Here is an 18,815-nt window from a genome sequence, read left to right as displayed (position 1 = left end):
ATAATGTTTAAAACACCAAAAGGGGTTCCCGCCCAAATTGGGTTAAGGTTTTTACACTCCAGAGTTAAATTAATAATTGACTGTGCAATATCATGGCAAAGATCAGAAACAAGGAAGGATCCCCAAACCTTATTCATGACCGTGTGAACACACAAAATGTGTTCTTTCCCCCCTTGAACGGGGTCCCGTCCTTTTCCCCTCTACACCAAATCTCCTTGCCACAAATAGTTTGTGGTTTTTTTGCCAAATGTTTGCCCCAGTTTTATAAGGATGCTAAGGTTCAAATGAAAGCACCAACGCCCTGCCAGGAAAAAGCCTCCAAATTTCATTATACTTTAAGTAGCATGTAACATGTCAAACTAGGTTTTTCAAGATTCTGTATCCATTGCAAGCATTAGTTTTGCACAAAAAACACTCCTTTGCCTAAAAATGCCCATAGCAGTCATCACAAATGTGATGAGGTCAGCACATTTGGGCACATTTGGGCAAGTGGCTATGGCCGAATTTAGCCTAAGGAGTATTTTCGTGCAAAACTCATGCTTGGAATGGATTCAGCATCATGAAAACCCCCTAGTATGACGTCACATGCTACTTAAAGTATAATGAAATTTGGAATTATTTGCCTTATATTGGTTGATAATGGTACCCCAACTTTCAGCAGCTGTCACAAAGGTTCCCAAGGGAGTTTTTCTGTGATAGTAGACACCTTTATGAACACATCTGTGAAGAAAGCTAGTGGTAAGCTTTTTTTGCAGATTTGCCACAGCTTAAGCTAACTTTACCTAACTATTTGGCCATAAAATAAAATGTTTTTTTTATTTAGAACATAATTTATACCCATTGACCAGATCTGTAGAGGGGCGCTCTAAATAAAATATTTGTATTTTATTTTATGCCCAAAAGTAATATTATACAGAGAAGCTGGGGCAACTGAGAGGCTTCCCAGCCTGGAGAATAGACTTTCACCGACACAAAACAGGCTTTGTCTCTGAGCGAAGTGGTTTCTTAGCGAAGTGCTTTCATTTATTTTAGGTAAAGTTGGACCCCTTGAAGACGGCAGTAGAAATTTTACCCGTATATGCATAGCATCCTGGCAGGGCATTAGTGAGAACTCGCTTATGCAATGGACCGGGGCTATACGCATACCTCTACTCTGAATCCTCCATCCTCCCTCCTTACTCTTCACTCCCGACTCCTACCTCCTCGCCATCAACTTCTGGCTCCTCCTTTATACCTCCTCTCAGCCTCCTATGTCCTCGTGCCCTCCACCACCTCCTCTCCTCCCGTGACCACCCTTCCTTCCTCCTCTAACTCCTGTGCCCTCTTCTCCAACCCCCCCCCCCCCCCCCCCCCGCCCCCGACTGCCCCTTCACACTGTGGCCTGTGTTTCAGTCAGCCGCCTTCCTGCCCCCCCCCCCCCCCCCCCCCCCCCCCCCCCCCCAGCCCCCCCCCCCCCTCCCATCCCCTCCCACAACAAACAATAACAACAACAACCACCGAGCCTCCCGTGCCTTTGTTGGGGGTCTTTTTAAGTTTGGGGGGGAAACGGGGAATTGGGGTTGGGATGGAGGGTGGTTTGGAGGGGTTTTGGTGGGTGTAGGAGGGGGTGTGGGGAGACTTCCAAGTTGGGGGGCCCTTGCTTCCCTCTCTTTTTTTGTTAATTGTCGGTTGGTTGGGCAGAGAAAAGGCACTGCCAGCCTGCCACGACTTAACGACCCGACTCCTTCAACCGCAGAGGAAGTGGTATAGGAGTGTGTGAGTGTGTGTGTGTGTGTGTGTGTGTGGTGTGTGTGGTGTGTGTGTGTGTGTGAGCGAGAGAGTTGAGGCCCCTTAACTCTTGTGCTGCCTTTTGTGCTTCTCTGCCCTCTCTCTCGCTGTCTCTTTACTTCTCCATCTGCTTCTCTCCCTTCCGCTCTCTTCTGTCCTTGATGCTCAGACGCCTCGACTCAACGTTACCACCGTTAACTCTTAATCAGCCAGGCTAGGAGAGCATCCTTTACTCCATGTGTAGACCGATTCAGAAACGGGTCTCATGGTCGCAGGCAACGTATTTCCTGTAGGCGGAGACGACATATCTGCGGTTTCCCCGCACCTCCTTCTACTACAGTGAATGGAAAAGTGACTGATGTTAGTATTAAAGCCTTAAATTGGGTAAGACTGACGTTATGCATCTTTCAGGACCTTTCACTGCTTTGTCTCAACCATTACTATATGGCTCTGGTCTCAGCCACCGCGGTAGATATTTTGACATTCCGTTTTTTTTTTTTTTTGGAATGTTGTCACACACAGGTTCATCCCGATGTTCTGGGCATCTTTGTAATGTTAGTGTTATTAAAAAGCAGGTAAAAGAGTAATGTTTGAGGCAGACTAACATCAGTCAATTTCCGCCTACAGGCCTACATGGTCACAGTTGCCTGTGACCATGAGACCCGTTTCTGAATCGGTCTATAGGCTGTCAGAAACATAATACCACTTTATAGTCATACTATGTTGCCAGCTTAGCACCGCAATAAGATTTTAAATATCCACCTGGGAATGCAAACCCTGTCACGCCAACATGACGACTGTCTTATCTGTTCCTGAGATGTGGCAGATTATGTAATTTTTGACCATGTCACCTTTTCACCTCAAAGGTTCATCAATCATCTCTTCGGGGCAGCTCACTGATCATTCTCCACAATGACAATCCACCCGTTCATAATTCTGCCATGGACCTGACACCCGACGATGTGGCAGAAACAGTGGGACAAGAGTTTGATATTACACTTAAGGCTCAATGTCTGATTGAAAACATTTTCCTTGTGATTTCTTATTTGATCATCCAGTTAGGCACGCAGGTCCACTCCAGTTAGACACGCAGGTCCACTCCAGGCACACCACATGTTTTTTAAGTGCCTCTGGTTTTTTTTTGTTTTTTTAAAGATTTGTTTTGGGGCTTTTTTTTTTTTTAGCTCTTTATTTTTTGAATTTTTGAATATGCAAGAGACACAAAAGACAAACAAGGCATACATTAAAACAAAAACATCAACAGAAGAAACAGAATAATAATAAAAACAAACAAACAAACAAACAAATGAGGTCATGGGATGTACAGCAACAAGCAACAACAATACATATTACAGACTTTTGGATTCATTGACAACCGGAAAGACACAGCCCATATTCACTCCATATCCGCCCCCTCAGCTAAATACTCTGTTTTGGGGCTTTATTGATAGGGAACAGTATATAGACAGGAAAGGGTAAATGGTAAATGGTGCATTTATATAGCGCCTTTATCCAAGGCGCTTTACATAGATTGTGCATTACATTCACCCATTCACACACACATTCATACACCGATTGCGGCGGAAGCCATGCAAGGTACCAACCAGCACATCAGGAGCAATTTGGGGTTCAGTGTCTTGCTCAAGGACACTTCAACATGTAGACAGGAGGAGCCTGGATTCAAACCGCCGACCCATGGATCATTGGACGACCTGCTCTACCTCTGGAGCCACAGTCGCCCCAAAGGGGGAGAGAGATGGGGAGTGACACGCGGCAAAGGTCATCTCAGGCTCGGGAGTCGAGCCCACTGCACGCCGTCCGGCTGGCTTGGCAGCCTATAGGCGCCCACCGTGCCCAGACGGTTGAGCTAACCGCCTGGGCCTGAAGTGCCTCTGGTTGACCACCCTTTTATCCCTGCTATGTTGGAATAAATCGACATTCAGCCACATAAAGAAATAATATTATTTGTTAAATATCATGTACTTAGCCTATAAGATGCCACCATGTTGGGCAGATTGATCAGAGTTATATAACTCTATGGTTCCACAAACCAAACGCACAACAAAGGCTATGGCCTGCCCTGACTCACACCTTCACAACAGATTGATGTATAGCTGATGCATGAGACTTATTGACTGATGCAAGCACACAATGCATTTCCAATGGAAGTCACATGGTTACATACAACACAACATTTGTGTTGTATGGGGGGGTGGGGGGCAGTCGAAACACAGCCGAAAGCCATACAACACAAATGTTGTGTCAAACCATGTGACTTCCATTGGAAATGCATTGCGAGCTTGCATCAGTAAACAAGTCTCATGCATCTAGCATCCAACAATGTTGTATGCTAGATGCAAAGGTGTGAGTCAGGCCTATAGCTTTCCTCACATGTTATTGCCATGATGGGGGAGGTGTCCAACATTGGGGCGGAGCCAGCAGCCAGGTGTGAGGTTACACCTGAGACTTCAAGAGAAAAGAAGAGTCTTTGTTTAATAATGATAGTGCTCCGCAGCAGCAGTCATACCAGACAGACAAACGCGTTTCGGCGAGCAGGTTACACCTGAGACCTCACACCATTACAATTAGGAGAGGTGGAGGGACGATGAAAGGAGAGAATAGGTGTACTCACGTTCGTTCCCCCCTTGGGACGAGTGACATGACTGTTGTTCTCCTAGAGGGGAGGGAGGGAGAGAGGAAGGAGGGTTGCTGGGTAATCAGAACCAGGTGAACCTGTTCATATGATCACTGTACTAATATTATTATTCACTGCACTGGCCTGCTCACCGTGGCCAACATGAGTAAAAGTCAGTGGTCATGCCGGTCAGCTCCCAGTGGGCCGGAAGTGACAGTAGAAACCATAGTGGCCAGATGGAGGGGAAAGGAACTGGTCGGAATAACGTGTTCCTTCCACGCGCTACGTCCGGGGAAACTCCCCCCCCCCTCCTTGGACTCCTAATGCATAGAAGTAAGCATGAGGTCAGTCTGCTGCCCCTCCAGGTTGGCAGAGGAAGTGTGGTGCCCAGGATTACATTAGATAATTGACACTGGGTGAAAAAAATGGGTTGCAAAATTGTGGGATACAAATTTATATTTAATCATAGTGGTCAAACTGGTCACACTGCAGCTCCCCCAGTGGCCACAAGGTGTTGTTTGGCTGCTCATGTAAAAGGTGAATACAGTAACTGCATGAATGGGAAGCAACCAGGTCAACTTTAATAGACCACACAGCATGCCATACACTCAAAGGACACACATGCTGTGTGTGTGTGTGTGTGTGTGTGTGTGTGTGTGTGTGTGTGTGTGTGTGTGTGAGTGAGTGAGAGAGAGAGAGGCCCAGAGAATCATCACCTGAGCAAAGGACTGTTCCGATACTGTCTGGCGAATCATCGGGTCACCATTGGGTTGGTTCAGGTTCAGCTGCCATCTGTCCCCTCATGCCATAAAACCTATAAACTCAGAACGCCCAACTTGGGAACATTTAAACTACATACGTCACCCCACTATTGTCAAGCTGCATCAGAGATGCCAATGAGAAGGACAGAGAGCCTCGGGGAGTATGTGTGTCAACAGGGGGCAAGTGGCTTCGTTGCCTCAGAGCCACTAGAGATTGCTAAATAGCTTCTTCTCCTGCACAAACAGCCATATTATGAACAAACATGCCATCACAGAAAAACAGAAGAAACTGCCTGGACTGGACTGACAGCGTCAAGGATCTTTACAAGAGTGTCTTCTTCTTGGTATGTTGAGGAGGGGGTAACATCAACAGTCAACACCCAGCAATATAAACAAACTGAACAAGCTGGTGAGGAAGGCTATAGCTCTGTAGTTGGGAGTTAGATTGCACAACCAAACGGCAGTAATACCAGTGGCCTGGGCCCAATGCTATCCTAGAAGGGGGAGAGTGAGTAGTCGTCGTATACTTACAACTGCTGACCCGACATTGCCAACAAGAGCTGTTGGCTGTGAAGCATGTCTACACCACATGGACACAGGTTCCTGCTTCGGGACCGATCACACATCCGTGACCGGGAACTATACTGTGTCATATAGTATAGTTTATCCCCCAAAATCACAAAGGCTAATTTGACCTTTGACCTTTCGGTGTGTCCAAAAACATAGTTGCCGCACTTTGGCTTTGTGTAGGGCAGGATTGATGGGACTATTTTATGCAGTGGTCAGAGACATAATTATGCGTTTCAAGACCAGAGTGGTAATGCCACACCAGTAACCTCGTTCCCAGCATATTCTCATCTTACGAGGAGACCTTACACAGAAAGTGTCTGTACTGCGGGACTTCAATAATGTACTCCCCCGGAAGCAGTTCCCCCCCCCCCCCCCCCCCCCCCCCGCCCCCCCAGACCAAATCGCAACACGTTTTTCCTTCCCGGGGAAATACAAGGCATCAACATCACTTCCTCGGACAGTACTTCCTTTACTTCCAACAAAATGCAGGGGTGGAGCTTCAGACGGGGGGTGGGGTGGGGTGGGGGGGGGGGGGGATGACCACCGTAGGCCCGTCACATGAACCTTATTACTTCTATCAGGACTGCACGGGCGCCTGGCACATCGGGCAGGGCCAATCACATGATGTAATATATGTCTGCCCCATGCACTAGCCAGCTTGATTGGTTGAAGAGGGTTCCAAAATGACATGATCGCTGTCCGTGGTGCTGAACTAGCACCACGTGCATGTGTGCGCACTGTCGTGCACGGAATGTGCGCTGCAGGCAGGCATGCATTTGTGATTATATTTTGTTTCCCTTTGTCTGTTTTAATTCACCAAACTACATTAAATAAAGAATGGTCTATTTCAGTGGTTCCCAAAGTGGGGTCCGGGGACCCCCAGGGGTACCTGAGGGAGTTCCAGGGGGGACCCAGCTAAATGATCATTTGGAACCAAATGGACCCTTATGGGTCTGTAACTCAGAGAGTGTACACATGGAACCATGTTAAATTAAATTAGCATTGATTTTACAATATAAATGGGGGTCCCAGAGATAGAAATGCCATTAAATGGGGGTCCGTAAACTACTAATGCATGTCAAACTGGGGGTCCTTGAAATTAAACGGGTTGAGAATCACTGCTAGTCGTAAAAATCTTCTCTCATGGGGGTCCCTGGCATGTCTTTTCAAATGGGGGTCCGCGGGGCTAATTAGAGTCAATTTGGGGGTCCTTGATGTGAAAAGGTTTGGGAACCACTGCTCTATATAGCATTTAATTCACTTAGGAGTTAGGATCAGTGTTGTTTTCGTCGACTAAAACTAAGACAAAAAAAATGTCCGTCGACTACCTTTTTCCACTGACGAAAACTAAATGGAAACAAAATAAAAACTAAGCTATGATGACTAAAACTAATATACTGACAATTTCGTCAAGAAATAAAAACTAGACTAAAATGTTAGAAAGGGACTATAGTGGACAAGAGATCCAGTATAAGTCATTTTGCAATATTGTTTGAATGCTGAAAATAGCCAAGCTACAAGCTCACAACGCGTCGCAGCAGTGTAAAATCGATCGGCATCAAGGCCCGCCAAAATACATTTTAGTCGACTAAATCACCTGTAGATTTAGTCGACTAAAATCTTATGATATTTAGTCGACTAAAACTAGACTAACACTAAATCATTCCGGGTGACTAAAATGTGACCAAAACTATATGAAAACTATTCAAAGGACTATGACTAAAACTAAAATCAAATGTTGCTGCCAAAAACAACACTGGTTTGGATGAAATAACAAACACTGTCTCTGACCTTAAAGACATACAGCATTAATGACAACTATTGTATTTTCAGAAACGTTACATACAGTATTTGTAGCAACAGGGAGGGTAGTAGAGTCTAGAGATGTAGAAGAGTTGGTAATTTGAGAAGTGGAAACCTTCTGACTGTGGAGAATGACTGTTGAGAGTGGGACTAATCAACGGCAGGTGTGTTGTAGCATCATTTTTAGCAGGTGTGGGGAATTGGAATTCCCCCAAATCAAGCCTATTCTCCATATGCAGACCGCGGCCATGATCTTACCATATAAGTTAATGGCAAGGTGCTACCTAGGTGCAACTTCCATTGGCAGCCCATTCATCCAAACAGAAAAGTCCTATCTGATTGTAACGTCAAACTCACCAACATTGCAGCTGTACGGAAAGCTTGAATTATTCTCTTTCTATCCTCTAAGTGTTTGTTTCATAAAAATCCACCGTAGACATGTTATGAGCTACTTTGTGTCCGTGCAGGTGATTATTATTGATTAAGTGCTGGAGTTTGGAAGTGCTCGTTAGATATCACTCAACTGTCCTGTGTACCACCTGTTTTGAATTAGCACATAATGCAAGAGGCAGCAGGACATTGCTTTACTGAAAACGAGTGCTTCCAAACTCTGATGGAAACATGGCTGCGGTCTGCCTATGGAGAATAGGGTCAGTAGGCTGGGGTTGCCAAAGCGATACATTTTTCTACACATTATCTTCAGAATAAATAATATAGTGCAAGAGTTTTGCTGCATGCAATGTTGCATGTGACTATGAACAAGTTGAATGTATTCCAGTACCATTATTGGTGTACACTTAGAGCCAACTAGGTTACTACTACAGTTGGGTAAGGGTTTTATTTGTAAGCCAATGTAGCTGGACATTTGAACTGGAGAGTGAGGGGGGGGGGGGGGGCGGAGGAGGAGAAGCAGGGAAGTGTGTGTGTGTGTGTGTGTGTGTGTGCGCGCGCGCGTGTGTGCGCACGCGTGCGTGAAAGAAGGAAAGAGAGGAAGAGAGAGAAAAAGCGGGGGGGGGGGGGGAACAGTCAGAGTGAGTGCGTGTGGGAGAAAGAGAGAGAGAGAGAAAGAGGGAGGCACAAAGTCAGAGAGAGAGATCCACTCCAGTCGTGTGTCAGATGGACTAACAGCAACAAGAGAGGAGAAGGAGAGCCACGCACAGCAACAACCATGACGGCCACGGCGGAAAACGAGCCCAAAAAGCCGTCAGCGGGGAACGACAGAGTCGCGTTGAAAAAGGAAATAGGGCTGATGAGCGCCTGCGCTATCATCATCGGTGAGCTTTTCTATTTTGTCCAGAATGACGATCTATAACTATATACTGTACAGTCAGAGGAATGATTTGATCAGAACTTTGATCAGAACGCGCACTTTATCACCAAGTATGATTTGAAGATCATTAAAGGTGTTTTGTTTAGGTGTTTAGGTAGAACGTTATTAAATAATGCGATTAACACACTGTTAAGGAAACAGCGTGCATGTATACGATTTATTTCTTTATCACTCCAGTTCAGTGAGTGAAGAAAACTTGTAACTTTTATCAGGGAATGGGAGACTGCACAACAACCCCGCCTGGGTCTCGACTGTACAGCCATATGTAGCCTCAGTCCACATGCAGGCGAGCTGTGCAGTGGAGAATGTATAAAGTTTATATAGGAGTTGTTTATATAGTAGGTGAATGTGGCTATACTGTACTCTGTCCTGTCTGTTGGTGTCGCGCGTGATAAAGCGCTTGCACACAGTCATTTAGTTTTATTCTAACCTACTACGTTTTAAAAATAGCCCCTGACTTTGTCATTAGACGTTATGAGGATCGAGTGGAGACAACATCATAAAACACGATAACAACATGTATTGATTATTGTTTATAATGTAAGGCCTAGGAAAGTTTTGACAACGACTCATTAAAGCAAGCATGGTCTAGCAGTCTAGCTGCTTAATAATTATTTTAAGTTATGATTGAAGTTCATCTACAGTAGGCTACATGTGGTCCGTATTGCCATCTGCCATAGCTCGTGACGTAGCTAAATCCTAACAGTATGTACATGTGGATGAAAATGAAAACCCCTGGCTGAGTTGCATCATTTTCAAGCAAGGGGGGAGTTATGATTTCAGTATAGGCACAATGCCGTAGACGTGGCTGCACATTGTGGTGCTTGGAGGAGATGGCTACAAATATAATGTTAGCATTATTATATTATCCAACACACAGTTGTTAACGAAGAATAAAAGTAGACTGTTGTATCATGTATGTATGTATGTATGTATACACAATCAACACCTATAGGCACGGAACAGGGTGGCACTCCGAAGGCACATGGCTTTGCATGCCTTCCAACTTGTAGGAGGAACATTGTTCACTGGTTACTGAGGTCTGTGTAGCCTAGATCATGTAATGTGTTATGCAGGTCAATGTTTATGATCACGCAGGCATCTATTTGGTCTCCTCTTTTTTTCTCCTTCTGATACACCAAATGTTGTTGAGCTATACAAACAAAGTCGATCTGATACATTGGTTCCTAACCTTTTTATACTAAAGTACCACCTAAGAAAATATTTGGTTCTCTAAGTACCAACGTAATATCTGATGTTAAAATACAGGAGCGTAGGCTATATACCTGGCCTTTTTGTTCCATTTCTAAGCCAATAATGCTGCTACTCTGACAAAACTCTGTCTAATCACTAATCAGCAGAACTGATGATATTTCTAATGTGATTAATACGTTCTCAAATCTTCTATTAAGGTTGAATGGATGATAAATCATATACAACTTGAAGTGTTATGTGACGTCCCATATCCCACACATTCCATGCAAATTTCACCACAGACAAACTTAAACGTTTTGTTTACCGTCAAAATCTCACTCAAATATGCGCAGTATTGTTGGACCCTATATGAAAATAAATTCATACATTTCAATGTTTACATTGCTACAGTACATCCATTCTGTGGATTTGTGTGTGGCACTGCCCTGCGTCTGACAGAACGGCAAAAATTCGGCCCGGTCATTTTCGCGTGAATTTGGCCCAGACCGGCCTACCACAACCAGCGTGCAGATACCGTAGCAGAAACTCTACCGCCCGCTCCGTCGAGGCACACACAAACAAACAAACAACCCCTAATACCACCACTTTTACAGAACAACTAAATGATACAAACCAACAGACAACTACACAACCCTTTTATAGAGGGTGTATTTGTCACTCACTGATACAGGTACAGTGAAATTATCATGATGGCACTGGCAGAATGGCAGCACGCCCGGACCTTTCCTGGTGGCCTGCCGCCTATTGGTCTGCCTGCCTGCCTGCCTGCCTGTTTTTTTTTTTTTTTTTTTTAATCATGGCGGCCCCCTACGGTCGCGGCCCACCGGGAATATGCCCGGTACGACATGTGGCCAGTCCAGTCCTGGTTTCAGGTAGAGATTATTGATGAGTTTTGATTACCCTTATCGCCAGACAGTGGCATAGAGTGTCCGCCCTGAAACTGGGAGGTCTGGAGTTCGATCCCCGGCCGGGTCATACCAAAGACTGTAAAAATGGGACCCAATGCCTCCCTGCTTGGCACTCAGCATCAAGGGTTGGATTGGGGGGTCAGTCCCTGCTTGGCACTCAGCATCAAGGGTTGGATTGGGGCGTCAGTCCCTGCTTGGCACTCAGCATCAAGGGTTGGATTGGGGGTCAAATCAACTAATGATTCCTGAGCGAGTTTCATTAACCGGTTAATTGATAAGCACTGTTTTTATTTATTTATTATTAATCCTAGAATCTTAATTTCCCTCAATGTCTAACATAAAAATCTATACTTTGCTGATATACAGAAAGAATACAAAAGCCATAATATTCCTTTATCAAATATTTATTTGACCATTTGCGATACAGGGCCAGGCAGTGGCATCTTTGTATGAGGAATAAACTGAAATGAAAAGTGCACTGTCTTGTCTGACTGTCACATCACATGCAAAAGCAGAGACGTTTCTGTGGCTACCAGCTACCATGGTGGGTGGGACCTTTTCTTTAATGTTTTTTTGTGGCTTAATTCGCCTTTATTTTTTATGGAGGGACAGACAGTAGGCTGACAGGAAATGGGAGAGAGATGGGGGGGGGGGGGGGGGTGACATGCAGTAAAGGCTGTCGGGATCGGGAGTCGAACCCGTGGCAAACTGCCAGACTGGATTACCAGCCAAGGTGCCTGGACCGCTGAGCCACGGCCCAGGCTGGGTGGGACCTTTTTTTTTAACCGGCCCACATGTGCATTCATCGGCCCCGTGTGCGCAGACAGCATTACTCTCACAGAAAACCACCCAATGATAGAACCGCAGGATTTTCGAATAATTATTAACTGTTAAGGTTAATTGATTTATTTCTTAATGGCGATTAATCGATCAATGATTAACTACCGACTAGGTTGCGTGCACGTATTCGCCTGGGTGACGGCAGACTGCTGGGCGAGCGTTTTGGTGCTTTGGCACGGGGGGGGTCGGATCAACATATGGAATGAGTTCTGTACTGGCCATTTATGGAGCGTGTCTTGAGTGTACAGGGTTTGATGAGGTCAGATCAACATATGGAATGTCAGAACAGGTCGGCTCCATAGATGTATATGGAGATCTAAGGGTGGCAGCGGGGGCAGTGTCTTGAGTGTACAGGGTTTGATTAGGTCTGGCCATATATGGAGCATCATGTCTTGGGGTTTTTATGAGGTCAGATCAACATATGCAATGTCAGAACAGGTCAGCTCCATATATGGAGATCTAAGGGTAGCAGAGGGGGCATGCAGTGTCTTGAGTGTACAGGGTTTGATGAGGGCCCAGGTAGGGCCGGGCATTCATTTTCGGGCCTGATCCAGTCTTCTCCATGTATGGCTATCCAGGGTTTGATGAGGTCAGTGTCGTGATCTTCATATATGGATATATATATATATTTTTTTACAATTCAGATTTTAAACCAGGTGCAGAGTAAATGTACAAAAGTGCTGCACTATGTTTTATACAGTATAGTGTTATTATTATGGCATCAGAATAGAAACCATAGGTGAAAACAACTGCAGTCATCTCTAGATAGTCTAGTATCCATTCTCATTTATTTCCTATGTGGGGATTTAATAGGGCATCATTTAATTTTTTACCAGGCTATAACCCACTGGGGTTCAAGGTTCCTGTTTAACCCATTGAGACCTGGAACGCATCCATGTCACGTTAGCGTTTAACCACATTAACCATTAACCCATTTTGGGGCGGGAACCCCTTTTGGTGTTTTAAACATTGTTATAATTTAGCTATTGAAAAATAGCAGATCTACAAGCTCATAGCGCGCCACCGAGTGGCGCGCTATGAACTTGTAGGTCTGCTATTTTTGAAAAATCGTTAAAATGTGCCTCAAATCTTTCCGAAAATTGTCATGATTTAGAAAACTTTTTTTTTTTTAAATTTCGACGTCAGGCCTGAATGGGTTAACATCATTAGGGACCTGGCTCCTGACCAATAAAGGTTTTAATCTCATTGCATATTATAGCTCCTGCCATAAATGCATGTATTCTATCCTCCTATAGCAACACAGCCCATAGTTCTAGGGTTTGTTGAATGGCTGTTGTTGGCTTGTACACCTGTTAATAGTTTACACATGATTTGAGCTCTATATGTGGTGTAAAGATTTATTCACATTGTTGTGTCCTATTCTGGGGCATGGACTACTGTGGTGTGGTGTGCAGGTGAACCCATTTAGGCCTGACGTCGAAATAAAAAAAAAAAACGTTCGCTCTGAAAGAATATATATATATATATATATATATATAATATATCTAAGATTTGTGCCACTTTTTCACGATTTAAAAAAAATAGCAGATCTACAAGCTTGTAGCGCGCCACTCGGTGGTGCGCTATGAGCTTGTAGATCTGCTATTTTTCAATAGCTAAAGTATAACATAATGCTTAGTTAAAACACCAAAAGGGGTTCCCGCCCAAAATGGGTTAATTGTCAATTTCCTGATGCTCAGTTCTGTTCGCCGCCGGGCAGTGTTGATTTCGTCGACTAAAACTAAGACGAAAATTGTTCGTCGACTACCTTTTTTCCACTGACGAAAACTGAATGTAAACTAAATAAAAACTAAGCTATGACGACTAAAACTAAGACTAAATATACTGACAATTTCGTCGACAAATAAAAAACTAGACAAAAAATGTTAGGAAGGGACTAGTGGACAAGAGATCCAGTATAAGTCATTTTACAATTAGTTGCATGCTGAAAATGGCAGATCTACAAGCTCATAACGCGTCTCAGCACGACGCGTTGTAGGCTTGTAGGTCGGCTATTTTCAGCAAGTGAAAAAAAAGGCCTGCCATCAAGGCCTGCCAAAATACATTTTGTTCGACTAAATCAACTGTAGATTTAGTCGACCACAGACGGAGGCAGTGCCAGTATGTTTGTTTGTTTTGTTGCTTTTATTAACACTACAGATTCAGCAATAGAAGCAAATACATACATAACATAACATAACAACATAACATAACATAACATAACATAACATACATACACATATAAGAATGCAAGGGAAATGCTACAGTCGTGTGCATTCTTCCTCTTTGTTCCATTAATTTAATCTCAGCATTATGCTACGATGGAATGACAAGCTATGCTGTGGTTCACTGAGTTGTGATATTGTTGTAGAACACTTGAAACGTGAAAGATGAGTCATATGTCTCGCAGTGAGAAAAGATAACTTTCTGATTTTTTTCGGATTCTGAAGAGAGACACGTCTGTGGACAGTGGACACTGAGACAGTCGGTCATTATACAAATAAACACAATGCTGATCAGATGAGAGGTGGCAGCGGTGGCCGAACGGATTGCGGAGCGGTCTTGTTACCGGAAGGACGCCAGTTCGAATCAGCGGTCCGACACGTTAAAATTACCACCGCTGAAGTGCCCTTGAGCAAGGCATTGAACCACTACCATGAAATGTTCTATGAGCAGGGCCTGGCTGGAAACAAGTTCTTGAGCTTAGCCCAGATACCCTGGGTAAATATAGTAACTTTGCTTTTGCTTTGTGGCTGGGCAGCAGAACAAAGACAAACGGGTCGATGCTACCGAGACCGGATCAAAGTGCAGCAGGTTGGCCATGATATGCATACTTTGGTGATTTCAACTGATGCCCAAGTTCATTGATGAAATGGTTATTTCTGTAATGAATCATAGTAACTCAGTGGATTAAAACAATTAATACAGCATTTTGTTTTGCTTTAGATCTATTTATTCAAAGCATGGTATAAAAGTTCAAAAAATACATAGTTGTGGATATACGGTAGTCTCTTGTAGTGATATTGATGCAAGCAAGGACATTTCTTGGTAGACTGCTTGTCCAAAGGCTTCCGCAGCTTGTTATCGTACAAAAATGTGAAATGAAAATTAAATAAAAAAAATGTTTTCAAACATTTCATCGTTTCCTGTGCTGTAGATTTGACTCTGCAACATTAGTTCGCCCTTGGGAGAAAATTACATTTCTTCCATGACACTGAAAATGTGTTTGCAATTGGAAAAAATATTGTTCTTCATTTTTAAGGGCAGTGCCAGTTTGACCTGCTCTTAAGGTAATGAAAAACAATATTATGATTGGTCATGATGACTGAATCCACATTATATGCAGCCTAATCCAAGCTATTTCAAAACTTTGCCACAGGTGCTTTTTTGCTTTGGCCGATGTGCCCTTGAGTCTGGAAAAGAACAAAAGTCTGTTACCACCACGTCTCACCCACTAAATTATTAACTGATCTTCATGCCCGTTTGCCTTTTCCCAAAATATGGCCCTATATGTGTTTGTTGAAAATTTCACGGGGACATGGCTGCACGGAATGACATGACAATGAAGCCAGGAAAGGTGGTGCCGAAAGCAGGTTCCGTTTGCGGCTTGAATGGCCACCCTAAAGGCCTCACCGTGGGTTTGTTGGGCTTCTTCCTCACGGAAGACACAGGCTGGGGGGCGCCAACCCATACTGCTCACCCGGGTGCCGTCTACATTCCGGCTGCCACCCGTCTCTCTGTCGGTGGTCACCAGACTATTCCTGGTTGTCACACGTAGTCTATATAAACTATCTGTAAAATAGCTTATCAATTCATTAACCTATTTAAACCTACCATCGATTCTACAAATATCTTCTAAATTTTAACAGTTTTCTGAAAAACCTATGTTTCTATGTCAGTGGTTCTCAAACTATTTCATGTCAAGGACCCCTAGAATTATATGTATTTGGCCGCCGACCCCCATCTGAAAATATGTTCTTCCAGGGACCCCCCCAGAAGATTTGAGTTAAAAGAGTTCACTGGGAAAGAATATATATTCAAAGGTTTGCACACATTTTCACGATTTTTCAAAAATAGCAGACCTACAAGCTCGTAGCGCGCCACTCGGTGGCGCGCTATGAGCTTGTAGATCTGCTATTTTTCAATAGCTAAAGTATAGCATAATGCTTAGTTAAAACACCAAAAGGGGTTCCCGTCCAGAATGGGTTAACACAATATTTCAACAACTATGAGAAGCTTGTTCTAAAGGACAATACAGGTTGCCAGTCATGATACAATTAGAGTAGATACAAACCCAAGGACAGCACACATGCATGGATTGGTGAACGGTTCAGCACCACCGCCATTGGACAGCGACAGGCCGTGACATGCTGTGACCCAGGCCAGCACCGTGACTTTTTTGTTCTTTTCACACAGGGATCATCATCATCCCCAGAGAGAAACGCAGTATACTCAGTCTGTTTGTTTTCTCTCTTTATCCCATTTAGGCCTGACCTCAACATTTTAAAAAAATCTTCTAAATCCTCCAGTTTTCTGAAATAAATATTTTCACAATTTTTCAAAAATAATAATAATGAAAAGCGCTTTTTCCAAGTGCTCAAAGCGCTTTACAATGGTTCATTCATTCATACATTGGGAGGTGAACAGTCGACGCCAGCGTCCTCACTTCCCACATTCACTTCCCACATTCACACACCAATGGTGGCAAGCTCACACCAACCGACTCATTGGCCACTCGGTGGCGCGCTATGAGCTTGTAGATCTGCTTTTTTTCAATAGCTAAATTATAATATAATGTTTAAAACACCAAAAGGGGTTCCCGCCCAAAATGGGTTAAGCATCATGCTGTTCATTCCATCAGTGCATTATCCTCTCCTCTGCACTGATGCAATCTTATACACAAATGAATCCGCAAAACATTGTATTTGACGAGAACCTCGCGCCAAATAGAAAGTTCTACAGCCTAGGAGTATAGTGACAGACCTGCCTCATGTCTTCCATGACACTGTTAAATCCATTTTGGGGCGGGAACCCCTTTTGGTGTTTTAAACATTATGTTGTAATTTAGCTATTGAAAAACAGCAGATCTACAAGCTCATAGCGCGCCACCGAGTGGCGCGCTACGAGCTTGTAGATCTGCTATTTTTGAAAAATCGTGAACATATTTATTTCAGAAAACTGGAGGATTTAGAAGATTTTTTTTAAATTTCGACGTCGGGCCTAAATGGGTTAAATCCAGCACAATGAGGTAAAGTGTTGATTTGATTCATCATTGAATCCACCTGCAACACCCTGCACTGATCATTATATTCAGCCCAATTTCAAAACATCACTTTTCATTTTCTTTGTCCGCTATACGCCCTTCTCCGGTCTTGTCACCACCCCTCTCACCCGCCAAATCATTAACTGAACTTCATGCCAGTTTGCCCTTTTTCCCCAAAACAGGGCCCTTAATATGTGTGTGTTGGCACTTTTAGAAGAAAATGGCTGCACGGAATGACATGACTCTGTCAAGAAAGGTCAGCAGTTATCCCTGGATTACTTGATGACATTTTCGAGACGAAGGAGAGTTTTTCCACGCCTCAGCTCAGTGGAGACAGGCATCATGAATAAGACACTGGAGCCGCTGGGACAATTACGACCCTAACCAAAACCCTTATTAATCCATTTTGACCGGAGGACGATTCTACGAATGTCTTCTAAATCCTGACAGTTTTCTGAAAAACCTATGTTTTTATGTCAGTGGTGACCCCCAGAATTATCTGTATTTGGCCACCGACCCCCCCCATCTGAAAATATGTAGTTCAGGGACTCCCTGGAAGCAAAGATATGAGTTAAAAACGCGCTGAAAGAATATATATTCAAAGATTTGAGGCACATTTTTCACGATTTAAAAAAAATAGCAGATCTACAAGCTCGTAGCGTGCTTGTAGATCTTGCTATTTTTCAACAGCTAAAGTACAACACAATGCTTAAAACACCAAAAGGGGTTCCCGCCCAGAATGGGTTAAGGATTAATGTATAAAGTCATGCCAACAACATGAAATGCATTTAGCATTCAAGGTAATTGAAAATAAGGTACGGTTATCTTATGTCATTTTCTGTCCGGGTGCCGTGGCTCAGCGGTCCAGGCACCTTGGCTTGGTGGTAATCCAGTCTGGCAGTGTGCCGCGGGCTCGACTCCCGATCCCGACGGCCTTTACTGCATGTCACCCCCTCCCATGTCTCTCCCCATTTCCAGTCAGCCTACTTTCAATCTATCCCTCTACAAAAATAATAAAATAAAGGGGAAAGCCACAACAAAAACAAAAATTGACATCTGTCATTTTCGCTATTCATCAATTCCAGCCGGCAGCCAAGTGGACCAGCTTATGAACACTATTTCTGAACAACTGCAACCTTTAACCCATTCAGAACGGGAACCCCCTTTTGGTGTTTTAAAGCATTATGTAACACTTTAGCTATTGAAAAATAGCAGATCTACAAGCTCATAGCGCGGCACCGAGTGGCGCGCTACGAGATTGTAGGTCTGCTATTTTTGAAAAATCGTGAAAATGTGGCACAAATCCTTGAATATATATTCTTTCAGAGTGAACGTTTTTAACTCAAATCTTAGCTTCTGGGGGGGGGGGGGGGTCCCTGGAACTACATATTTTCAGATGGGAGTCCGCGGCCAATTACACATAATTGCGGGGGTCGTTGACATGGACAAAGTTGAGCACCACCGACAGATAGAAACAGGTTTTTCAGAAAACTGTTAGGATTTAGAAGCCATTTTTCCTTCAGGTGGGTTAAAAAATTGTCTGTCCACACATTGTAAGCAAGCAACAACGTGCAAAAAAGGGGCGTCCTGACAGCTGATTGGTTGAGGTGTACCGTGTACTACATATAGGCTCTAGGTCCTGACAGCTGATTGGTTGGGGTCTACCGTGTACTACAGTCATAGGCTCTAGGTCCTGACAGCTGATTGGTTGGGGTGTACCTTG

General features: G+C 43.9%; 1 protein-coding gene across 2 annotated transcripts in view; it reads left to right on the top strand.

The window, feature by feature from the left end:
* The first annotated feature begins 8,591 nt into the window (after positions 1-8,591).
* The window catches only part of LOC306920061 (asc-type amino acid transporter 1-like), a 47,755-nt gene continuing 37,531 nt past the window's right edge, over positions 8,592-18,815 (top strand). For both annotated transcript variants that reach the window (XR_013789608.1, XM_079496673.1), the window contains exon 1: positions 8,592-8,810. Coding sequence is in view for 1 of the 2 variants with exons in the window: in XM_079496673.1 (XP_079352799.1) it covers positions 8,705-8,810 (106 nt within the window). In the remaining variant the exon portion in view is untranslated. The remainder of the gene's footprint in view (positions 8,811-18,815) is intronic.

Source organism: Electrona antarctica, assembly GCF_951216825.1.
Source record: "Electrona antarctica genome assembly, chromosome: 3".
Lineage (NCBI taxonomy): Eukaryota > Metazoa > Chordata > Actinopteri > Myctophiformes > Myctophidae > Electrona > Electrona antarctica.
This window is presented reverse-complemented; position numbering and strand designations above follow the sequence as displayed.